Below are 23,282 nucleotides of genomic sequence, written 5' to 3' on the forward strand. Positions count from 1 at the left end.
GATGTCTGACATGTTTGCGCAGGCCGCAGGCCGCAGGCCGCAGGCTGGCGTGGAGCGCTCGGATCTGCGGTGGGCTGCGTGTCTGCGTGTCTGCGTGAAGCTGGCATGGACGCACGTTCCCCTGCATCTGGTCCTCATTATAGGAGCCGAGAGTATAAAGCTAGGAGGAGACAGGAGCTGGGAACACTCTTATTCCAGGACTGGATCATGGGCTTTACTGCGTGGCTGTGTTTGCTGTGCCTGCAGGCCAGCCTGCTGTCTCATGCGCTCCATTGCTCGGCAGGAAGCGAGGCCGACTTGTGCGTCAATACACAGACAGCCGACGAGCAGGTAAGACGTCGTCTTCTTCTAATGCGAGAAACACTCCCTTGACCTCGTTGAACATTTCCTGTAACACTGCGTGCTGTGGTCACAGCTTGTTCTATCAGTATCATGTTGTCATCCTCCCAAAGACAATAAATGACACTTAGAACAACTAATCCTATTAAACGACACTAGGAAATAACAAAAGGATACAATTTACCCATCTTTTCTTTTTTTTATTAATCGATCCAACATAACAATACATAGCAGTACCATAACAATGCAATCTAATTCCAAAACCAAACTGGACCCAGCAACACTCAGAACTGCAATAAACAGAGCAATTGTCTTTACCCATCTGACATCCACTCTATATGCCAGTGGTTCTCAACCTTTTTTCAGTGATGTACCCCCTGTGAACATTTTTTTAATTCAAGTACCCCCTAATCAGAGCAAAGCATTTTTAGTTGAAAAAAAAGAGATAAAGACGTAAAATACAGCACTATGTCATCAGTTTCTGATTTATTAAATTGTATAACAGTGCAAAATATTGCTCATTTGTAATGGTATTTTTTGAACTATTTGGAAAAAGATATAAAAATAACTAAAACCTTGTTGAAAAAAAAACCAAGTAATTCAATTGTAAATAAAAATTTCTACACAGAAGTAATCATTAACTTAAAGTGCCCTTTTTGGGGATTGGAATAGATATACATCTGGATTCAACAACTTAATTCTAAACATTTCTTATTAAAAAAAATTAAAATCTTTAACATCAATATTTATGGAACATGTCCACAAAAAATCTAGCTGTCAACACTGAATATTGCATTGTTGCATTTCTTTTCACGGTTTATGAACTTCCATTCATATTTTGTTGAAGTATTATTCAATAAATATATTTATAAAGGATTTTTGAATTGTTGCTATTTTTAAAATATTTAAAAAAAAAATTCACGTACCCCTTGGCATGCCGTCAAGTACCCCCAGGGGTACATGTAACCCCATTTGAGAAACACTGCTATATGCTATAGTCCGATGTTTTTCAACCACTGTGTTGCGACACACTGTGCCGTAAGATACAGTCTGGTGTGCCGTGGGAGATTATCTAAATTCACCTATTTGGACCAGTAATTATTTTCTGCAAATGATGTGTTGTTGTTGAGTGTCTGGACTGTCGGGAGATCGGCAGACTTACCACATTACACTCTTCCATATCAGTAGGTGGCAGCCGGTAGCTTTGTAGATGTCGGAAACAGCGGGAACCAGTGTACAGGTAAAAAAGGTTTCAAATGCTTAAACCAAAAATAAACAAAAGGTGAATGCTCCTAAAAAGAGGCATTGAAAGTTTGGGAGGGCTATGCAGAACGAAACTAAAACTGAACTGGCTACAAAGTAAACAAAAACAGAATGCTGGACGACAGTAAAGACTTACTGTGGAGCAAAGACGGCATCCACAAAGTACATCCGAACATGACATGACAATCAACAATGTCCACACAAAGAAGGATAAAAACAACTGAAATATTCTTGATTCCTAATACAAAGTAGATGCGGGAAATATCACTCAAAGGAAGACAGGAAAATGCCCAAAAAATAGGAGCGCAAGACAACAACTAAAACACTACACACAGCAAAAAACTCAAAATAAATCAGGGTGTGATGTGACAGGTGGTGACAGTACACCTACTTTGAGACGAGAGCTCTAGTGATGCATGCTTGGTTTATGGTTTAAAGTCATATCCAACAATTGCAACAACGACTTTTTACTGCCAACTGAATTTCATTTTTTAATGATTTCTGCTGGTGGTGTGCCTCCGGATTTTTCCAATGCATAAAATGTGCCTTGGCTCAAAAAAGGTTGAAAAACACTGCTATAGTCTATCAAATATACAATATTTGGAGCAAAAATCAAGAAATGTTTCTCAGGGATAATAAAAACTCTTTGGTGCAATGTACAAATATCCTATATTTGTTTTACTCCTCTATATCAGTGGTTCTCAAATGGGGGTGTGCGTACCCCTGGCGGTACTTGAAGGTATGCCAAGGGGTACGTGAGATTTTTTTTTTTTTAAATAGCAGCAATTCAAAAATCCTTTATAAATATATTTATTGAATAATATTTCAACAAATATGAATGTAAATTCATTAACTGTGAAAAGAAATGCAACAATGCAATATTCAGTGCTGGCAGATAGATTTTTTGGTGACATGTTCCATAAATATTGATGTTAAAGATTTCTTTTTTTGTGAAGAAATGTTTAAAATTAAGTTGATGAATCCAGATGGATCTCTATTACAATCCCCAAAGATGGCACTCTAAGTTGATGATTACTTCTATGTGTAGAAATATTTATTTATGATTAAATCACTTGTTTATTTTTCAACAAGTTTTTAGTTATTTTTATAAATTTTTTCCAAATAGTTCAAGAAAGACCACTACAATTTAGCATTATTTTGCACTGTTATACAACTGAATACATCAGAAACTGATGACATAGTGCTGTATTTTACTTTTTTATCTATTTTTTTTAACCAAAAATGCTTTGCTCTGATTAGGGGGTACTTAAATTAAAGAAATGTTCAGAGGGGGTACATCACTGAAAAACGGTTGAGAACCACTGCCCTATATAACCTGTATGTATTTTACGCCCTTGTCCTGTGTTGCGCTTAAAGGGGTCGCACTTTGTCCCGTATTACCATGAGAATCCGAACTACTTTGTAAAAAAAACCTTAATGACTACAATGGATTTTTCTTAAGATTTTTTTCCCAAAATAATGATAATATTTTTTTAAGTTATAACCCTCATCCTTTCTGAAGGAATGTTTCAATCTTTGGAGTGAATAAGGCTGCATTTGCAGTTTTTGTGGCAAACTTTTCCGACCAAGAGAAGCCAAAGGATGCTGGGGCACTGTTTATTTGAAGGGGAACTGCATTTTGGGGAAGACCCAGGACACGTAGGGAAGACTATGTCTCCCAGCTGGCCTTGGAACGCCTCGGGATCTCCCGGGAAGAGCTGGACGAAGTGGGTGGGGAGAGGAAAGTTTGGGCTTCCCTGCTTAGGCTGCTGCCCCGCGACCCGACCTCGGATAAGCGAAAGTAGATAGATGGATGGAACTGCATTTTTGGGGGGAATTTCTGCCTATCGTTCACAATCATTATGAGAGACAAGAACACACGTCTTTCTTTTTTTAAAGATGATAAAAAAAAACGCTTGTAAGATGCGGCTCATGGGAGTCACCATTGTAGCCGTCAAAGCCTCCTAAAATAACTTCAAAGCCCTCCATCAAACATTTTATATACACACTGCAAGTTTATAAAGGATGTAGTAACAAACAGATTCATATAACAGAATAAGCGGTACAAAATGGATGGATGGATAACAATATGTAACATGTTCAATATTTACCATATTTTGGTCATTCTAATCATTGCCGGATCTAATTCTTTCATTTATTTTCGTTTTCCAAAGCGGTGCACGTCTGACTTCTGGCAACAACCCTTCCAGATACAAAACGCTTGTGTGTGTTCTAATCATGGCAGATTCAGTAACAAACAACAAAGACGACTATTTTTGGACAAATGAGGATTCACAAACGTATCTTTTTGAGTCTGAATATATGGAGTGTGAACTGCTGCTTCTAGAAGCCAGTAGGAAGGAAGAGTGTGACATTGGGGCAGACGTTAAAGTGAAGCCAAGGTATTTTCACATAAGTGGTGTGCTTACCTATAGTGGGGCAAAAAAGTATTTAGTCAGCCACCGATTGTGCAAGTTCTCCCACTTAAAATGATGACAGAGGTCTGTAATTTTCATCATAGGTACACTTCAACTGTGAGAGACAGAATGTGAAAAAAAAATCCAGGAATTCACATTGTAGGAATTTTAAAAATGTTATTTGTAAATTATGGTTTATATTGATCTTTCACAGTATCATGTTCTCATATGTTCTCATAGTCATCAGTATCATCAGTATCACAGTATCATGTTCTCATAGTCATCATTGTCACCGACGTCCCACTGGGTCATTATTGTCACCGATGTCCCACTGGGTGTGAGTTTTCCTTGCCCTTATGTGGGCCTACCGAGGATGTCGTAGTGGTTTGTGCAGCCCTTTGAGACACTAGTGATTTAGGGCTATATAAGTAAACATTGATTGATTGATTGATATGGTGGAAAATAAGTATTTGGTCAACCATTCAAAGCTCTCACTGATGGAAGGAGGTTTTGGCTCAAAATCTCACGATACATGGCCCCATTCATTCTTTCCTTAACACGGATCAATAATCCTGTCCCGTTAGGAGAAAAACAGCCCCAAAGCATGATTTTTCCACCCCCATGCTTCACAGTAAGTATGGTGTTCTTGGGATGCAACTCAGTATTCTTCTTCCTCAAAACACGACGAGTTGAGTTTATACCAAAAAGTTATATTTTGGTTTCATCTGACCACATGACATTCTCCCAATCCTCTGCTGTATCATCCATGTATCCATTTTGGTATAAACTCAACTCTTCGTGTTTGGAGGAAGAAGAATACTGAGTTGCATCCCAAGAACACCAGACCTACTGTAGAGCATGGGGTGGAAACATCATGCTTTGGGGCTGTTTTTCTGCTAAGGGGACAGGACGATTGATCCATGTTAAGGAAAGAATGAATGGGGCCATGTATCGTGAGATTTTGAGCCAAAACCTCCTTCCATCAGTGAGAGCTTTGAATGGTTGACCAAATACTTATTTTCCACCATAGGTTACAAATAAATTCTTTAAAATTCCTACAATGTGAATTCTTGGATTTTATTTTCCATATTATGTCTCTCACAGTTGAAGTGTACCTATGATGAAAATTACAGACCTCTGTCATCATTTTAAGTGGGAGAACTTGCACAATCGGTGGCTGACTAAATAGTTTTGTGCCCCACTGTATAATTAAGTGGAAAAAACGTCCCTGACCAGCTGGATTAGACGAACAACTGTCCATCGAGTGAGTCACACTTTGATATCAATCATGATACACGCAGCACGTCATGCGTGTTATTACAACTACAGTGTCTGGCTAGCTGTGTACAAACAAAATGTGAAATGTGGGCTAATGCCGTAGCATGTCGATGTGTTATCATACGCAACAAAAAGAGTTCTTCCCTATTCTCTTACAATAACAATGTCGCTACAGTTTGGTTATTAAACAGGTTACGGAACATAAATTAAGTATTGTCGACAGTTGTTGAAAGCATTTTTAAGGTGATTTAGAGGTAGAATTGATTGCTACCATTAGCTGCATTGCGAGCTACTGAGAACAAGACAATTTTTGTATGTTAGAAAGCGGAAACATTTTTACTTTTGTCTTCTTGTCTCCCATAATGATTGTGAACCAAAGGCAAAACTGGAAAAAAAAAAAAGTGCTCTTCCCCTTTTAACAATTGTTGAAAAATGGTAAAAAGCAATTCAACTTTTTTCTCATCACGTTTCATATTCTCCGCTGCCACATAACATTTTGGCCTGACATAAGAAAATATTATTATTTTAAATCTTTTAAATGTTTTATTTTTTTTTATATTTTTTTATCATTGTATTAAACGATTATAGAAAAATACTATGATTGATATTTAAAAAAAAATTAAAGTAAAAATGATGGAGCAGGGGGAATTGCAGGACAAATAGTTGGATAATATATATATATATTCTTTTAAGAAAATGAAAAGAAAAAAAAACGGCCCCCGAGCTTCGTTTGACGTATCATTATGCTGCCCCTGGTGAAAAAAATTTGGACACCCTGGTAGTATTTCGGGATGTTAATTTTACAACAATTTACCATTGCTACTGTTGGGGTGATAATCCAATTCTTTAGTCAAACTCATTCCTATAATATATTATTCTGAAAAAAAAAAAAAAAAATACAATAATAAAAGCTTTTCAAAACGGGTTACAGGTTAAAAAAAGCTCCTTTACCTGCAGCCTAAAAAATATATTTTTGAAAAGTGATTCTAAAAAAAACAACAATGTTTTAATCTATTCTTAAAAATTATGATCTGAATCGATTTTTTCAGCATCCCTATACCACTATATAATGCATAGGGTAGTTTAATACTCTATAGAAGTGTTTCCCAAACGGTGGTACTTGGTACGCTTGCTTCGTTTAGTAGTACGCCAAAGAATCACTTTAATAAAGTACAGTGTTTCATTTTCCTATTTTCAAACACAGTGTTACTGTTCAAACTGTGTGTCATGTTATAGTGGCCAAAAATACTAAAGATAGTATGCATGTATAAACTTCAGCCTTGTATTTAATGAATACTTACGCCTACTACGCTTAAGTATTTTAATGTCGGTCATTAGTGGCACTTAGAGAGCCAAGTGTTTCCTGAGGCGGTACAACAAGTTTGAGAACCGCTGCTCTGCAGTATTTAACAACTAAATGTTTCCATTAATTCAATAAAGTATAATTAGTACCATATGTACTTCTATTAGGGTCTAATGCTCATGGAATACATGGAAAACAGTATTGAGACACATGTTTTTAATCAGGGGATGGGCATAAAAGCATTGGAGCATGAGTATGGTGAGAAAATGAGAACCATATCATCTGTAAAAACTATACACTACAGTATTTCTATCTACTGTGTGTGTGCTTCTTAATGTGACTCCAGGAAAAGAGAGAGAGTGTGTGTGTGTGTGTGTGTGTGTGTGTGTGTGTGTGTGTGTGTGTGTGTGTGTGTGTGTGTGTGTGTTTTCTTGTATTTCTACCTTTCTTGAGACATCAACAAGGAAAAGTACCTTCCATATGGGGAGGTGTGAACAAGTGATGACATAAAGGATAGTCCTAATACTGAAAACCATTGCATCTAATAGAGAATGTCTCATTTGCACCCCTGGTGGTGAAATCTATTAAAATGGAGGTGGTCCCAAACAGGAGGGATTTTTCAAATTGACTGTGTGTCGGTTTTAAAGGTGCTCCCCCTCTGGTCAACATATGTAATAACAAGTGTGACTGAGGAATTGAAATGCGTCTCCTTTGGCCAAAATTAATTTTAAAAATAAAATATATATGTACATAAAGACATACTGTAGTAACTTCAAGTAATTAATAAAGATTAAAAACGAATTACAAACAAAATAATTCAACAACAACAAAAGTAACTAAAAGCAGTCTTTTTCTCACAATGTGTTGACTTTTTTCTGATAAAATTGGGAACAATTTCTCATATTCTTTCTGTTTTTTCTAATATTGTAATATTTTCTCATAAAACATTTTTCATGTAAAATTAGTACTTTTTAATGCAAAATTGTGACATTTGTCATAAAATTTGGATGTATATCACAACAGTGCCGATTTGTTTGATGTTCTCGTAAAATAGTGACATTTTTTGAGTAAAATTATGACTTTTGTCGATTACAATGATTATTATAATATTGCCAACATTTTCAAGTTTCCTTCTAAAATTGTGACTTTTGTCGAGTAAAATTACGACTCTTTTCATAAAATTGACAACATTTTAAGCTTCTCTTTAAAAAATGTTACTGTTATTGAGTAAAAGTCTAACTTTTATCATAATGCTGCACAAATGTCCAGTGTTTCTTGTAAAATTTTGACTTGCGTTGAGTAAAATTACAAATTATTATAATACTGTCCAAATTCGATTTTCTTGTGGAATTGTGACCTTATTCTCATTTTTCACAACACGCTTTTTATATATGCACAGTATGAATATATAATTAATGTTGTAAACACAAATCTTTAGATATCTCGAAAGTGTAGTTTGAAAGAGGTTGTCATTTTTTGGAGGTCTCAAGAAGGTAACAAATACAAAAAAGTGTGTGTGTGTGTGTGTGTGTGTGTGTGTGCGTGTGCGTGCGTGCGTGCGTGCGTGCGTGCGTGCGTGCGTGTGTGCGTGCGTGTGTGTGTGTGTGTGTGTGTGTGTGTGTGTGTGTGTGTGTGTGTGAGACGACAATAGCGGTCAGGTTTGCTCCAAGATCGCAGCAGACAAAATAACCCTGAACTGCAAAGACATATAATTAGATTTTCTAACCGAAACAGCATTTCATTGTGATGGTTTTCACAGCACACCAAAAATAAACCCAGCGTGGAACAAAATAAAAATCCGCCTGTTGTTGTTTCATGTGGCCACTGACTGTTTGACTTCAAACGTGCGGTTGCTGGTTTTGCTGTGGACGTGGTGCTTTGTCCTCATCTGGACTATATATGCATTGTACAGCTGCGGTAGTTGAAAGGACCTTCTTCCATCCGGGGAAGTTCGTACCACATTTATGTGCTTTTTCTGTAGTAAGTTATTGGAAAGGTAATTGCAATGTGTGCATGCTTATACTCATAACATTTTAGACAGATGTTACTTTGCTTTAGTTGAAGTTGGCTAAGTGGCTTCCACCAAACTTATTTGTGCATAAAATGGGGTGAAACACAGTATTAGTCAAACGTTTGGAGACGATTTCTTATCCAGTATATGCAAATGTGTCCCAAAACTTTTGACTAGCATGACTTTATGCACAAGTTCATTTGAAAATGTACTGAATTGCATTTGGAATTATTTTAGTAAATTTTTTGAGACACCCTTGCCTCCTATTGAATTAAAAAAACATATTTTTTGCATAAAAGTTAGGCAGTCTAACTCACAATGTTTGCAGCAGAAGCTCAGTTTGAATGAACTCATGTGCAAAAAAAAGCATGTTTACTCTAAGCTTTTACTAGTCCACATTTAGAAATACGTAAATTAATATACAAAATTATTTTGATGATATGACATTTTTGCAATGCAGTTTGCTGAAAATGATGGAAAGCGCCACTCCATTAAACAACTGACGCTGTGATCAATTGCCACACAACACATTTCAACATACTCAACACTCTACTGCCGTCTGGCGGCTATGATGGATAGTGCACTCCCACAATTTGTCATGTTCCATGTGTCAGGTAAACCGCGAGTAATGGGGCCATTTGAATCCCCTCCCCCACTGTATGTCCTTACAAATGTCACTCAAAACCGAGCATTATTGCATTTCTGTCAGCTAGTCGGTTAGTTTTAAAAAAAAAGTTATGAGCTTTCAGAAAATGTCCGAAAGAGGAACAAGTGATTAGATTTTGGGGGTGGATCCGGATCATTTCTAACACGTTGTGAAGTGGAACTTCACTGCGTGTGTATTGTTTGAAGTCCGGCCTCCATCCACAGAGATGAAGAGAGTGGATGACTGACAAGACGGTTTAGTCTGTTGACACAAAGAAAACAAACACGTCCAGACAAAAAGCCTGCTCAGGGGCCTTGTCGTTAGATCGGTAGGTTGTGAGTTCAAACCCCTGCCGAGTCATACCAAAGACTATAAAAATGGGAGCCATTACCTCCCTGCTTGACACTCAGCATCAAGGGTTGGAATTGGGGGTTAAATCACCAAAGTGATTCCCGAGCGCGGCCACCTGTGTTGCTCACTGCTCCCCTCACCTCCCAGGGGGTAGAACAAATGGATGGGTCAAATACAGAGAGTAATTTCACCACACCTAGTGTGTGTGTGAGACTATAAGTGGTATTTTAACCTTTAACATAGCACTTTCATTAATTCTTTGATTAATTACTTTATTCCTGATTAAACTTTGAGGAAATATCACAAATTAAATTTAAAACAACACAATAGATTTTGAATTGCTCCGGATCACCGTGTGTGTTCAGGATTTTTATAAAGGATTATTTACTAGTGTGATCACGCCTTGTGTATTCGCATATGACAAAACAATACAATTTGCATTCCCTGAATTTTTATTTGTATTTCTCTGGGTCTACCACTGATTAATGCAAACATAGCCTCATGTTATCATATTCTAATGGGACATTATTTGTCTTTCTACCTCTCAGACTGCTGACCAAAGGCTGCAGAGGCCACCACCTGCATATGAACAACAGGTACGTGCTCTCACAAACACACACACACACACACATACAAACACACACACACACACACACACACACACACACACACACACACAAAAAATGAGCAATGGCAATTGTGCCTCAAGAAGATAAACAAGTGAGGAAAAGGAAACCAGGTGTAGCTTGGTTGAATCTTCCACACACCGTGAAATGCAAATCACCTACAGTACATTGCCGTCTGTCAGCAGTATCAACATTGTGTTAGTGATACATGTCGTAATAAAACTATGGTGGCGTGACCATGGAAACATAGTCGAGCCCAGATGAGCAATCTGGCTTCCCGGCAACTAGGAAATAGAAGCGGAATGACTTGATGCATGTTCCAATCATATGTCACCGCTCAATAGCCAAATGCTGCAATGCCACGAAAAACGGGCACAATTATCGATAAATATATGCCCTTGGTAGTCACAGTAAGCACTGTAAATAGCATGAATGTTGCGTTCTCGACGCATTTTGGATTCGCGTGTGTTGTCACCCCTAGATGCTAAGGACTGGAGTAAGCAGGATTGAAGGTAGGAGCTTGTTTTAATATAAAAATACAACAAAAGAACACTTGTCAGAGAAGCAAAACAAAGGTCTCCCGTCCAAAGGCAAAACCCAGTAACTCAATTTTGGTCAAAACTGAGCTGATAATAATTTTGGAGTTGCTAGTTGATATGCTTTACATTAGTGTATGCGATATTGTAATTTGTTCCATAAGTAAGCTGTTACGCGCATGGCAGGACCTAGCAACTACCACATAACCGCGTAGATACAACAGAAAAACCTAGTATCTCAAGGGACCAATCGGAGCTTCTTTGTCAGTCGCCTTATTGTCTTTAATGAGACATTTGCACGAATGGGGGCCGACGGTCAACCTGATTATGTGATATTATGGCACGAGGGGATATTTGGAAGATTGGCCCAGGACGTTTCAAGCACCTTCATTAAATGTATTGTTCTTGATTCTTCCCCTTGCATACTCTTTTGGGCAGATAACTGTGGAGGTCAAAATAAAAACTGGACGCTGTACACGGCTCTTGCCCAATGTGCAAACGCAGAATGGGGCCCACCCGAGATTGTGATAAAATATCTGGAGAAAGGGCACACGTTCATGAGAGCAGATTCAATCCATGGCTCAATCGGCAAGAAAATGAAAGCTCAAGAAAACATCTATACGCTTGATGACTTTGTAGATCTTTGTAAGACAGCATCAAGATAGATTGGTTTTCCTTTGTTTTCTCAAAATCAGCTAGAAGTGAGTTACTAGGTTTTACCTTTGGACGGGAGAGGTGTGCCTTAGCACGGGAAGCGAAATGCTAATAGTTAGCAAGAGTAGAGTTCACAAATCCATAGAAGCGCGAGCCGAGCGCGCGGAAGCTAAGCAAAAATTTAGCAGAGTACATACGAAAGAGAATTACTCACTCAACTGTTGCAAAGAGCAAACAAATCGTCCAGAAAGAATTAATGTAGCAGGTGGTCTTGAATACTAACATAACAATCCAAAACAGGTGTGCGTCAGGCGCCAGTGCAGGTGAAACAAATGACGTATCCATGGTGACTAATATATAAACTAGGAAGTGCTCAAACGAAGGGATCGGCAGAGTCCAGAAATGATCAAAACACAAAAAGGGATACAAACATAAACTAGAGATGTGATCCGGGAACCAGATCACAACAATGAAGTGTCAAATTGTCGGCAAATTACCTACAGAAAGTCATCAAAAATGTTTATGTGTTGTGGAAGATAACAGCACCCGCGACCCCGAGAGGGACAAACGTTAGAAAATGGATGGATGGAACTTCTATTACTAAATAGTTTCATACAAAAGGGTAAACATTCACCGAAAGCATGTACAAACCCCATTTCCATATGAGTTGGGGATTTGTGTTAGATGTAAATATAAACGGAATACAATGATTTGCAAATCATTTTCAACCCATATTCAGTTGAATATGCTACAAAGACAACATATTTGATGTTCAAACTGATAAATGTTTGAGTTTTTTTTTTTCAAATAATCATTAACTTTAGAATTTGATGCCAGCAACAGGTGACATAAAAGTTGAGAAAGGTGGCAACAAATACTGATAAAGTTGGGGAATGCTCATCAAACACTTATTTGGAACATCCCACAGGTCTGCAGGCTAATTGGGAACAGGTGGGTGCCATGATTGGATATAAAAACCAAAAAATGCTCAGTCTTTCTCAAGAAAGGATGGGGCGAGGTACACCCCTTTGTCCACAACTGCGTGAGCAAATAGTCAAACAGTTTGAGAACAACCTTTCTCAAAGTGCAATTGCAAGAAATTTAGGGATTTCAACATCTACGGTCCATAATATCATCAAAAGGTTCAGAGAATCTGGAGAAATCACTCCACGTAAGCGGCATGGCTGGAAACCAAGATTGAACGACCATGACCTTCGATCCCTCAGACGGCACTGTATCGAAAACCGACAGCAATCTTTAGAGGATATCACCACATGGGCTCAGGAACACTTTTACAGTTCGTCGCCACATCTGTAAGTGCAAGTTAAAGCTCTACTATGCAAAGCGAAAGCCATTTATCAACAACATCCAGAAACGCCGCCGGCTTCTCTGGGCTCGAGATCATCTAAGATGGACTGATACAAAGTGGAAAAGTGTTATGTGGTCCGACGAGTCCACATTTCAAATTGTTTTTGTAAATATTCAACATCGTGTCATCTGGACCAAAGGGTAAGCGAACCATCCAGACTGTTATCAACCCAAAGTTAAAAAGCCAGCATCTGTCGCTTTTTACCTTATTACCTTTGGGGTCGCCCCTCGCGACCCCAAAGGTAATAAGCGGTAGAAATGGATGGAGTTTGAACATTAAATATCTTGTCTCTGTAGTGCATTCAATTGAATATGGGTTGAAAAGGATTTGAAAATCATTGTATTCTGTTTTTATTTACCTCTAACACAATTTCCCAACTTATATGGAAACAGGGTTTGTATCATGTTGTATGCATGCATGTTCGAAATAAATTCAAACTCAACTCAACTCAACTGTAGACTACAGTAATAGGCTGTAGCCCAGAGGATCGTCCAAGTATCATTGCTACCCAAGGTAGTCACCCGGCAACTACAACACAGCCATAATGTCGAAATACTTCATCACATTCTGTGTAATTCCTCTAAGAACTGGGCTTTAATGTGCTGAATCCACGGATGTACGTTGTTCTGCTGGAATTTGGTCAACTTGACAGTCGCATATATGACTATTTGCAATTTTGTTAGCATTCCGCGTTGTTAGCATTGCGTGTCCCGCCTTGTCATTACACATCGTTCATGCTAAAGGCTGACAAATGTTGAAAGTGCATCAACAGATTTCATTTTCCCTGAACATTGCACGGAGAAACTGCTGATAGCTGATAGCAGTCTTGTTAGTACTGGTCCGTCTTGCGTCTCGTCTTTAAAGGGGAACATTATCACAATTTCTGAAGGGTTAAAACCAATAAAAATCAGTTCCGAGTTGCTTATTTTATTTTTCGAAGTTTTTCTCAAAATTTTACCCATCACGCAGTATCCCGAAAAATGGCTTCAAAGTGCCTGATTTTAACCGTCGTTATATCCACCCGTCCATTATCCTGTAACGTCTCAGCGTGACCACACAGAAACAAAAATGGCGGATAGCACGGAAAGGTATAGCGATAGTAGCTCGGATTCAGACCCGGATTTCAGCTGCGTAAGCGATTCAACAGATTACGCATGTATTGGAATGGAGGGTTGGAGTGTGGAGGTAGGTAGCGAAAACGAAATTGAAGAAGAAACTGAATCTATTGAGCCATATCACGGCAGACAGCGGCACGGGAGGAAGCGCGGACGAATTCGGCGATCGCCTTCTAACCAACGATTGGAATGTGTTTGTTTGGCATTAAATGTGGGTGGAGGGAAAGGCTGGATGCAAATATAGCTACAAATGAGGCATAATGATGCAATATGTACATACAGCTAGCCTAAATAGTATGTTAGCATCGATTAGCTTGCAGTCATGCCGTGACCAAATATGTCTTATTAGCACACTCCACATAAGTCAATAACATCAACAAAACTCACCCTTGTGATTTTGTTGACTTTATCGTGGGAAATGCATCTGCTTTGAGTGTCGCAGGATATCCACACATTCTGGCCATCTCTGTCGTAGCATAGCTGTCGTTGGTAAAGTGTGCGGAACAAACGAGGGACTTTCGCATCTTTTGACCACTGGTGCAACTTGAAACTGTCCCTGATCGTGTTGTTACACCCTCCGACAACACAGCAACAAGGCATAATGTCTCCAAGGTACGGGAAAAAAATAGAAAAAACGGAAACTAACAGATCTGATTTGACTTGGTGTGTGTAATGTGTTTGAGAAAATGGCGGGTTGCTTCACGATGTGACGTCATGGGTGAAAGGTCATTGCTCCGTCAGGCGAACAATGGAATGGCGTTTAAGTCGCCAAATTCACCCTTTTAGAGTTTGGAAATCGGTTAAAAAAACATATGGTCTTTTTTCTGCAACATCAAGGTATATATTGACGCTTACATAGGTCTGGTGATAATGTTCCCCTTTAACATCCATCCATCCATCCTTTCGGGGTCGCGGGGGGCGCTGGCGCCTATCTCAGCTACAATCGGGCGGAAGGCAGGGTACACCCTGGACAAGTCGCCACCTTTAACATCGCTCGCGGTAAAGTCTCAACGATGTGGAGGTGTGGTATTGAGTTGAAGATGCAGTCCATCAAAAAGTCACTATGCAGATACAGTCTTGTTGTTGTTGTCAGCATTGTTCACCATTAACCCGAAAACCAAAGTCCTGCTTGGTGAATATCTTAATCGATAGCACAACTTAATAAAAGAAACATAAGACACATACTGCAGTGTAATTAGGGTTGCGAAAATTTATCAAATAAATTGATTGATTAAATCAATTTAGCAATCACTTACTGAGTCTAACTTATAATGGTTTTAATTGTCTTGAAGGAACTCTCCTGAAAGAATAAATAAAGTACTATCTAATCCATCTAATCTAATAACATGTGCTTATTTAAGTGCCCAGAGCTTTGAATAAGCAGACATAGTTTCTGCAAGACCTGGGGAGCACACTTTTTTGAGGGGGTGTTTTTTAATTTTTATTAATGCACAGACGTTTAAAGTACAACTTCAATGTTGATGATGTGCATTTACTATTTAAAAAAGAAGATCGAAGGTTATGGCAAGCAAAAAGGAAAAAAGTTTTTGAAAAATGTTCTATAAAATATGCATTGAGGCTACAAAGTGTGTTTTATCCAATTACTCGATTCCTAAAATAATGGATAGCTGAATGCAGCCCTCACTGTAATATGTATACGACGGGGGGGTATAGCTCGGTTGGTAGAGCGGCCGTGCCAGCAACTTCAGGGTTGCAGGTTCGATCCCCGCTTCCGCCATCCTAGTCACTGCCGTTGTGTCCTTGGGCAAGACACTTTACCCACCTGCTCCCAGTGCAACCCACACTGGTTTAAATGTAAAAATTTGATATTGCGTTTCACTATGTAAAGCGCTTTGATTCATTAGAGAAAAAGCGCTATATAAATATAATTCACTTCACTTCACATAAATAAGAAATAATGGGACTGTTTGCAACATTTACACAGATGCCTAGAGGCCACTAACTTTCCAATGTATTTTACACAGTATATCCCACCCTTTTAGATCATCTGGGACAGGGGTGTCAAACGTACGGCCCGAGGGCCGGATCAGGCCCGCAAACAGGTTTTAGCCGGCCCTCGGGATGAGTTTGCGAAGTAAAAAAAATGTACTGAAATTTTTAAATGAAATAAACAGCTGTTCTAAATGCGGCCACTGGGTGTCGTAATAGCAATTCTTTGTATCTTTGTAGATGATACTAAATATGTACAAAATAAACCACAGGATGTAAGTACATCAGCCGAGGAAAATAATCAAACTACATAAATAACATCCTGTAATTTGATTTTGATATAATTTTTTGGTAAGACTTCAGTATGGTCCAAATAACTTAATTTAGAGTTATTTGGACACGAGGGGAATATATAAGGGTTAGGTTTAAAGGCCTACTGAAATGAGATTTTCTTATTCAAACGGGGACAGCAGGTCCATTCTGTGTGTTATACTTGATCATTTCGCGATATTGCCATATTTTTGCTGAAAGGATTTAGTAGAGTACATCCACGATAAAGTTCGCAACTTTCGGGCGCTAACAGAAAAGCTCTGCCTTTACCGGAAGTCGCAGACGATGACGTCACATGTTGATGACTCCTCACATATTCACATTGTTTTGAATGGGAGCCTCCAACAAAAACAGCTATTCGGACCGAAAAAACGACAATTTCCCCATTAATTTGAGCGAGGATAAACGATTTGTGTTTGAGGATATTGATAGCGACGGACTAGAAAAAAAAAAACGCGATTGCATTGGGACGGACTCAGATGTTTTTAGACACATTTACTAGGATAATTCTAGGAAAAATCCCTTATCTTTCTATTGTGTTGCTAGTGTTTTAGTGAGTTTAACAGTACCTGATAGTCGTAGGTGTGTGTCCATGGGTGTTTTGACGCCATGTCTCAGGGAAGTCGACGGCAACTTTATGGACGGCACAAGCTCAGCTGATCTCCGGTAAGAAGCGACTTTTTACCACAATTTTCTCACCGAAACCTGCTGGTTGACATCCGGTTGGGATCCATGTTCGTTGTGATCCATAGTAAAGTTTCACCCCCGGGAATTTTAAACAAGGAATCACCGTGTGTTTGTTTGGCTAAAGGCTAAAGCTTCCCAACTCCATCTTTCTACTTTGACTTCTCCAATATTAATTGAACAAATTGCAAAAGATTCAGCAACACAGATCTTCAAAATACTGTGTAATTATGCCGTTAAAGCAGACGACTTTTAGCTGTGTGTGTGCGCAGCGCTCATATTTCCTAACAGCCCGTGACGTCACGCGTACACGTCATCATTACGTGACGTTTTCAAGAAGAAACTCCCGGGAAATTTAAAATTGCAATTTAGTAAACTAAAAAGGCAGTATTGGCATGTGTTGCAATGTTAATATTTCATCATTGATATATAAACTTTCAGACTGCGTGGTCGGTAGTAGTGGGTTTCAGTAGGCCTTTAAGGTTACTAATAAGCAATAATTCTGAGGTTATTTGAGGGAAGACTCTTAGTTAATGGCTTACTGGTTGTGCAATAAGGCCATGCAGAATAAGGCATTAATAAGTATTTAATAATGACTAATTAAGAGCCAATAAGTTACTAATTTGCATGTTGATAAGCAATTTGTGAATATGTTCCCCATGCTAAAGTGTTACCAATTTTTTTTTTCCCGACAGATTGAAAATGACCACCAATCAGTTGACTGATGAACATTATCACATCATTTATTCAGAAAATATTAAATGACAAATAAAGAGAGAATAAACCAACAACATTATGATTTGTACATTTTCAGAATGTGCTTGTTCTATTTTTCAATTTGAAGTTGTCTTTATTTTTAAGTTATTGTGCCGTGATTTTACTAGTGCGCCCCACTTTGGGGTAGACTTTTCTCCATGTGGCCCCCCCCGATGTAAAATGAACTTGACACCCCTGATCTAGGACGCAACGACGTAACTACGTGCGTACATAACACATGCACGCGCATTAGCTTTGGATGTTGTTATCTAATGATAACGATTTGGAGAGTTAGCGTTAGCCGTCATTGAATGTATATTTTATTATAACGACAACATGACTGTGAATTGTTTGTTGCCTCTCTTGGACTGTTTTAGTATACCTGCATGGGCTCCCTGCGTGTTCCTGTTGACGAGGTAGGGTGAGTGACCGCTATAAAAAACAAACATTTTCCTCGGGCCGGTAAATACTTTTATTACATAACCTTAGTAATGTCGTGGAAATTTCTTAAAGACGATCCTTTAGTGACAAATAGCTTTGAAATGATTTTTTAAAGTAACAAACAAATAATAACAAGCTTTGCAAAGCAAGACCAAACCAGAACGACACATCCGTTCGTTCCAGCTTGTTCTAACTCTTTTAGAATATGTCATGACAATTATACATTCTCAGAAGTCCCACCCTCCATGCTCATTAACATACAGTATCCCAGTGGAATGAATACCCAAAGTCCTGTGAAGGGGAGAGGGTGTCGTTTGCCCAGAAAGGGGGGAGGGGGGGTCACTCAGGAAAGGGGACCAATTTAGCCCAGAGGGGGGTCAGGATAACACATATGCCCAGTCAACTAAAGTCCACATGTTACATCCAAGACAGAGGAGACAGAGCTTGATCAAGATTAGATGTTTCTTGCAAAGCGTCACATTCCTAAGCCTAATAAACAACTTTTGGCGACCCGTTCAAAGAACATCATCAATTAAAATGAGTATGAGTAATTTTGCTATCACAGTAATTAGAAAAAAATATATGCACAGTTTTAAAACAAATGTGTTCTGTTAAACCACCAATGTTAAGCGATGTACAGGATTTGAAGGGATTCCCATGGTTTTATGATGGATCTCAAAGAGGGGGTGGTTTATCATTTTGCAGTGCAGTCTGCTGAAAATGATGGAAAGCGCTGCTCTACATAGTAACTGACGCTGTGGTCAACAAAACACATTTTAAGATATCTAACAATCCACTACCATGTAATTAAAAAGTATAATGTATCCCTCAATGTGTCACGTTCCATGTGTTAGGTAAACCTTCCTACTGTAGTTGAGCCGCAATATTTGAAGCGTGCTGTGGCGAGGAACGCCAAACTCGGAACATGGTCTCCGTGTTACACACATGCGCGGTAGCGGTATCCCTTATTTTGTTTCCAGGGAGTCGGCAACACGAGCCATGGGGTACTTATCTAAGTTTCGAGTAAGCGGCCTACATTTTTGTGCATATTGCTCACAAAATGAATGACTGACAAAGTCAAGAGCCTGCGCCATAATGTAATAAATTTCAATTCCAGATTGGAAAGCTGTTGCCGTTGTGCTGACAGCCCATTTGTTGGCCACACAGGCAGGATCAATACAATGTCCTGTTTACGAACAGATCAATGGGAAATGCAGGGAAGGGTTTTCATGAGAATTTGACTCCATGTATCGGTGGACTGCTAACAAAAGAGAGGAAACGGGACTTAGATTAACGTGGGTGTGGATTCTGTAGATTTTCCTTAGGCGCAAGAGACAATCGGAGCGGAGAGGCCATGCCCACTTGAGCCACCCCAGCCTCCCGGGAGTCATCCATGTAAAAGGCTTCCCAAAAGCTCTCATCCAGGTAACGGCCGTGCACATTTAAGGATGTAGAAGAAGAAGTTCATGTGTCTGATTGTCAACCCCTTCACCAGGCTGACAGGTCCAGGCGACACTTGGCTCAAGCAGGCAATAAGAAAAAGAGCAAGCGTAAATCCCGCGTCGGCTCCTTTTCCCTCCTTAGCAACGATAAGAAATCCAACCCCCTACAGGTGAGTCTCCATGGCAACCCCCTGAGCAGACAAACAGCTGGGGCAAAGAGCTTAGATCATTGTGCAGCATGCAGGCACTGATCACACACACGAAGCTCCTGAATTGTAACATCCAGACTGAAAATTAAAGCAGGCTGTCCTCCTGCAGGTGATCAGGGCCAGAAGACAGGTGAAGAACAAGACGCCCAAATAGGGCCAAGTCCAGTCCATCTGGGGCTTTCTCTGTGCTGGTGAGTCATTGTGTAATGTCATTGTACCCTCACACACACACAAACACACACACACACACACACATACACACACACACACACACACACACACACACACACACACACACACACACACACACAGAATTTTGGCAGTATAATAACAAAAGTCCTCATTTTATTCAACGCAAGTCAAAATTTGCGATATTATGATCCATCCATCCATTTTTTACCGCTTATTCCCTTTGGGGTTGCAGGGGGCGCTGCTGCCTATATAAGCTACAATCGGGCAGAAGGCGGACTACACCCTGGACAATTCGCCACCTCATCGCAGGGCGCGATATTATGATACAATTTGGAATTTCACTCAATAACAGTCGCAGTTTTACAAGAAAAGGTTAACATTTTGGCGATTTTATGAAAAGAGTCATAATTTTACTCGGCATGTGTCACAATTTTATGAGAGAACTTTCAAATTTTGGCAATATAATCCATTTGCCACCGCTTATCCCTTTTGGGGTTGTGGCAATATAATAATAATCAGAATTTCAAATTTGGCAAAATTATGACAAGAGTCATCATTTTACTCAATAAATGTTACCAATTTGCAAGAACAACAACAACAAAAAGGTGAGAAAAATGAGAATTTTCTATGACACATTTCATCATTTTGCATTAAAAAGTCATCATTTTGCATGAAAAAAGTAATAATTTTACGAGAAAATATTGTAATATCACAGGAACAGAGACAATATGAGAAATTGTTCCCCATTTTATCAGAAAAAAGTCGACACATTGTGAGAAAAAAACTGCTTTTAGTGAATTATTTTATTATTATTTTTATTTTGTATGTAACTGCTTTTTTATCATCATTATTTACTTCAAATTATTACAGTATGTCTCTATATACATATTTATTTATTTATTTTTATTAATTTTGGCCAAATGGGGCACATTTCAATTTCCAACACACACGTGTTATTACATATATTGACCAGAGGGGGAGCACTTCTAAAACCGACACACAGTCAATTAGAAAAATCCCTCCTTTTTGGGACCACCTTAATTTTGATAGATGTCACCACCAAGGGTGCACATGACACATTCTCTATTAGATGCAATGGTTTTCCGTATTGGGACCATGATTTATGTCCCAACTTGTTCACACCTCCTCATATGGAAGGTACTTTTCCTTCTTGATGTCTCAAGAAGGGTAGAAATACAAGAAAAAAAACACACACACACACACTATTACACACACATATTCTTGTATTTGTTACCTTCTTGAGACCTCCGAAAAATGCCTACCTTTTAAAGACCACCCTTTGTAGATATATAATGTTTTGTATTCACAACAGTAATGCAAATATAAAAAAGGTTGTTGTGAAAAATTTGTTGGAATTTCACAAGAAAATTTTGCCAGTATTATATCAAAAGTCATAATTATACTTGACAAAAGTCACATTTTTTAAAGAAAAGTTAAACATTTTGGCAATATTATAATAGTCAGAATTTTACTTGGCAAAATTATGACAAAAGTCATAATTTTACTCAAAATATGTCACTATTTCACAACAGCAACAAAAATTGGCAATATTGTGATAAAAGTCAGAATTTTATATGACACAGGTTACTATTTTGCATTAAAAAGTGATACATTTACGTAAAAAAGTAATTTTACATAAAAAAAAGTAATCCTTTTACAAGAAAATATTGCAACATTACAGAAACAGAAAGAATATGAGAAATAGTTCCCAATTTTACCAAAAAAAAGTCGAGACATTATAAGAAAAAGACTGCTGTTTTACTCAATTTATTTTGGGGATTTTTTTGTTTGTAATTGGTTTTTAATCTTCATTACTTACTTCAAGTTACTACAGTATGTCTCTATATACATATTTTTATTTTTTATTTTTTGCCAAAGGGGGCGCATTTAAATTTTTGCTAACACCTAATAACACTTGTTATTACATATGTTGGCCAGAAGGGGAGCACTTTTAAAACCGACACAGTCAATTGGAAAAATCCCTCCTTTTTGGGACCACCTTAATTTTGACAAATTTCACCAGCAGCGGTGCAAATGAAACATTCACTATTAGATGCAATGGTTTTCCGTATTGGGACCATGATTTATGTCCTAACTTGTTCACCAGTCCTCTGATTGATTGATTGATTGATTGATTGATTGATTGATTGATTGATTGATTGATTGATTGATTGAGACTTTTATTAGTAAATTGCACAGTACAGTACATATTCCGTACAATTGACCACTAAATGGTAACACCCAAATAAGTTTTTCAACTTTTTTAAGTCGGGGTCAACGTTAATCAATTCATGGTACAAATATATACTATCAGCATAATACAGTCATCACACAAGTTAATCATCATAGTATATACATTGAATTATTTACATTATTTACAATCCGGGTGGTGGGATGAGGAGGGGATTGGGGCGGGGGTTTTATGTTTGGTTGATATCAGCACTTCAGTAATGAACAATTATATTATCTGAGAAATGGACATTGAAACAGTGTAGGTCTGACTTGGTAGGATACAGTATGTACAGAGAGATGAGCGATGAGGTGGCGACTTGTTCAGGGCGTACCCCTCCTTCCGCCCGATTGTAGCTGAGATAGGCACCAGTGCCACCCGCGACCCCAAAGGTAATAAGCGCTAGGAAATGGATGGATGGATGGATATGAAAGGTACTTTTCCTTGTTGATGTCTCAAAAAGGGTAGAAATACAAGAAGACACACACATACACACACGCACACACACACACACACACACACACACACACACACACGCACGCACGCACGCACGCACACACACACACACACACTCACACACACACACACACACACACACACACACACACACACACACACACACACACACACACACACACAAAAGGCCATCAAAAATTATGTTTAACCTGTGTTTTCTTTCTAGGGAGAACCGGAGGATGACAGACAACAATAAGAAGCCTAAAGAACACAAAACGACTCGTTATTGTGTGTCTGCCACTGTAAAATAATCTATTATTAGTCTGTCAGCAAATATATGCAAAGGTTCTAAATTGTAGGTGCCTGCATTTTACAGGAAGCCAAATGGCATTCATTATTGTTGTATTTTATCAGATATTGAGGGGTATATTTTTGCAGAAATGTTTTGTTATTGTATGATTTCAATTAAAGTTTGAATGAGACTTCTTGGTACTTCTTGCTTTCTAACATTCATAAAATGGAGCCATGTTATTCTTCTTGAATAATGCTTTACTTGTTCGATGAAGACAAGGGACTAAGGATTGTCATAGTCAAATCTGATTTGTTAGATTCAGCCCAGTCGAATCGATGGCGTATTTTTTAAAAAGCACATCTAATAGGGAT

At 38.6% G+C, this 23,282-nt stretch overlaps 1 protein-coding gene across 1 annotated transcript; it reads left to right on the top strand.

Annotated features, from left to right (window-relative positions):
- The first annotated feature begins 90 nt into the window (after window positions 1-90).
- On the top strand, window positions 91-23,101 carry si:dkey-12l12.1 (uncharacterized). The gene is made up of 6 exons (XM_061922025.1): window positions 91-330; window positions 10,157-10,204; window positions 19,384-19,494; window positions 19,565-19,681; window positions 19,830-19,911; window positions 22,846-23,101. The coding sequence occupies exons 1-5, from the start codon at window positions 106-108 to the stop codon at window positions 19,872-19,874; spliced, it is 546 nt and encodes a 181-aa protein (XP_061778009.1). The 5' UTR covers window positions 91-105; the 3' UTR covers window positions 19,875-19,911; window positions 22,846-23,101.
- The last annotated feature ends 181 nt before the right edge of the window (window positions 23,102-23,282 follow it).

Source organism: Nerophis ophidion, linkage group LG15, assembly GCF_033978795.1.
Source record: "Nerophis ophidion isolate RoL-2023_Sa linkage group LG15, RoL_Noph_v1.0, whole genome shotgun sequence".
NCBI classification, from domain to species: Eukaryota; Metazoa; Chordata; class Actinopteri; order Syngnathiformes; family Syngnathidae; genus Nerophis; species Nerophis ophidion.

Coding starts and splice junctions, on each gene's coding strand:
- si:dkey-12l12.1 (XM_061922025.1), top strand. CDS start 106: ATGGACGCACGTTCCCCTGCATCTGGTCCTCATTATAGGAGCCGAGAG. Junction 19,495..19,564: donor TCCCAAAAGCTCTCATCCAG/GTAACGGCCGTG, acceptor CCCCTTCACCAG/GCTGACAGGTCCAGGCGACA. Junction 19,682..19,829: donor AGAAATCCAACCCCCTACAG/GTGAGTCTCCAT, acceptor GTCCTCCTGCAG/GTGATCAGGGCCAGAAGACA.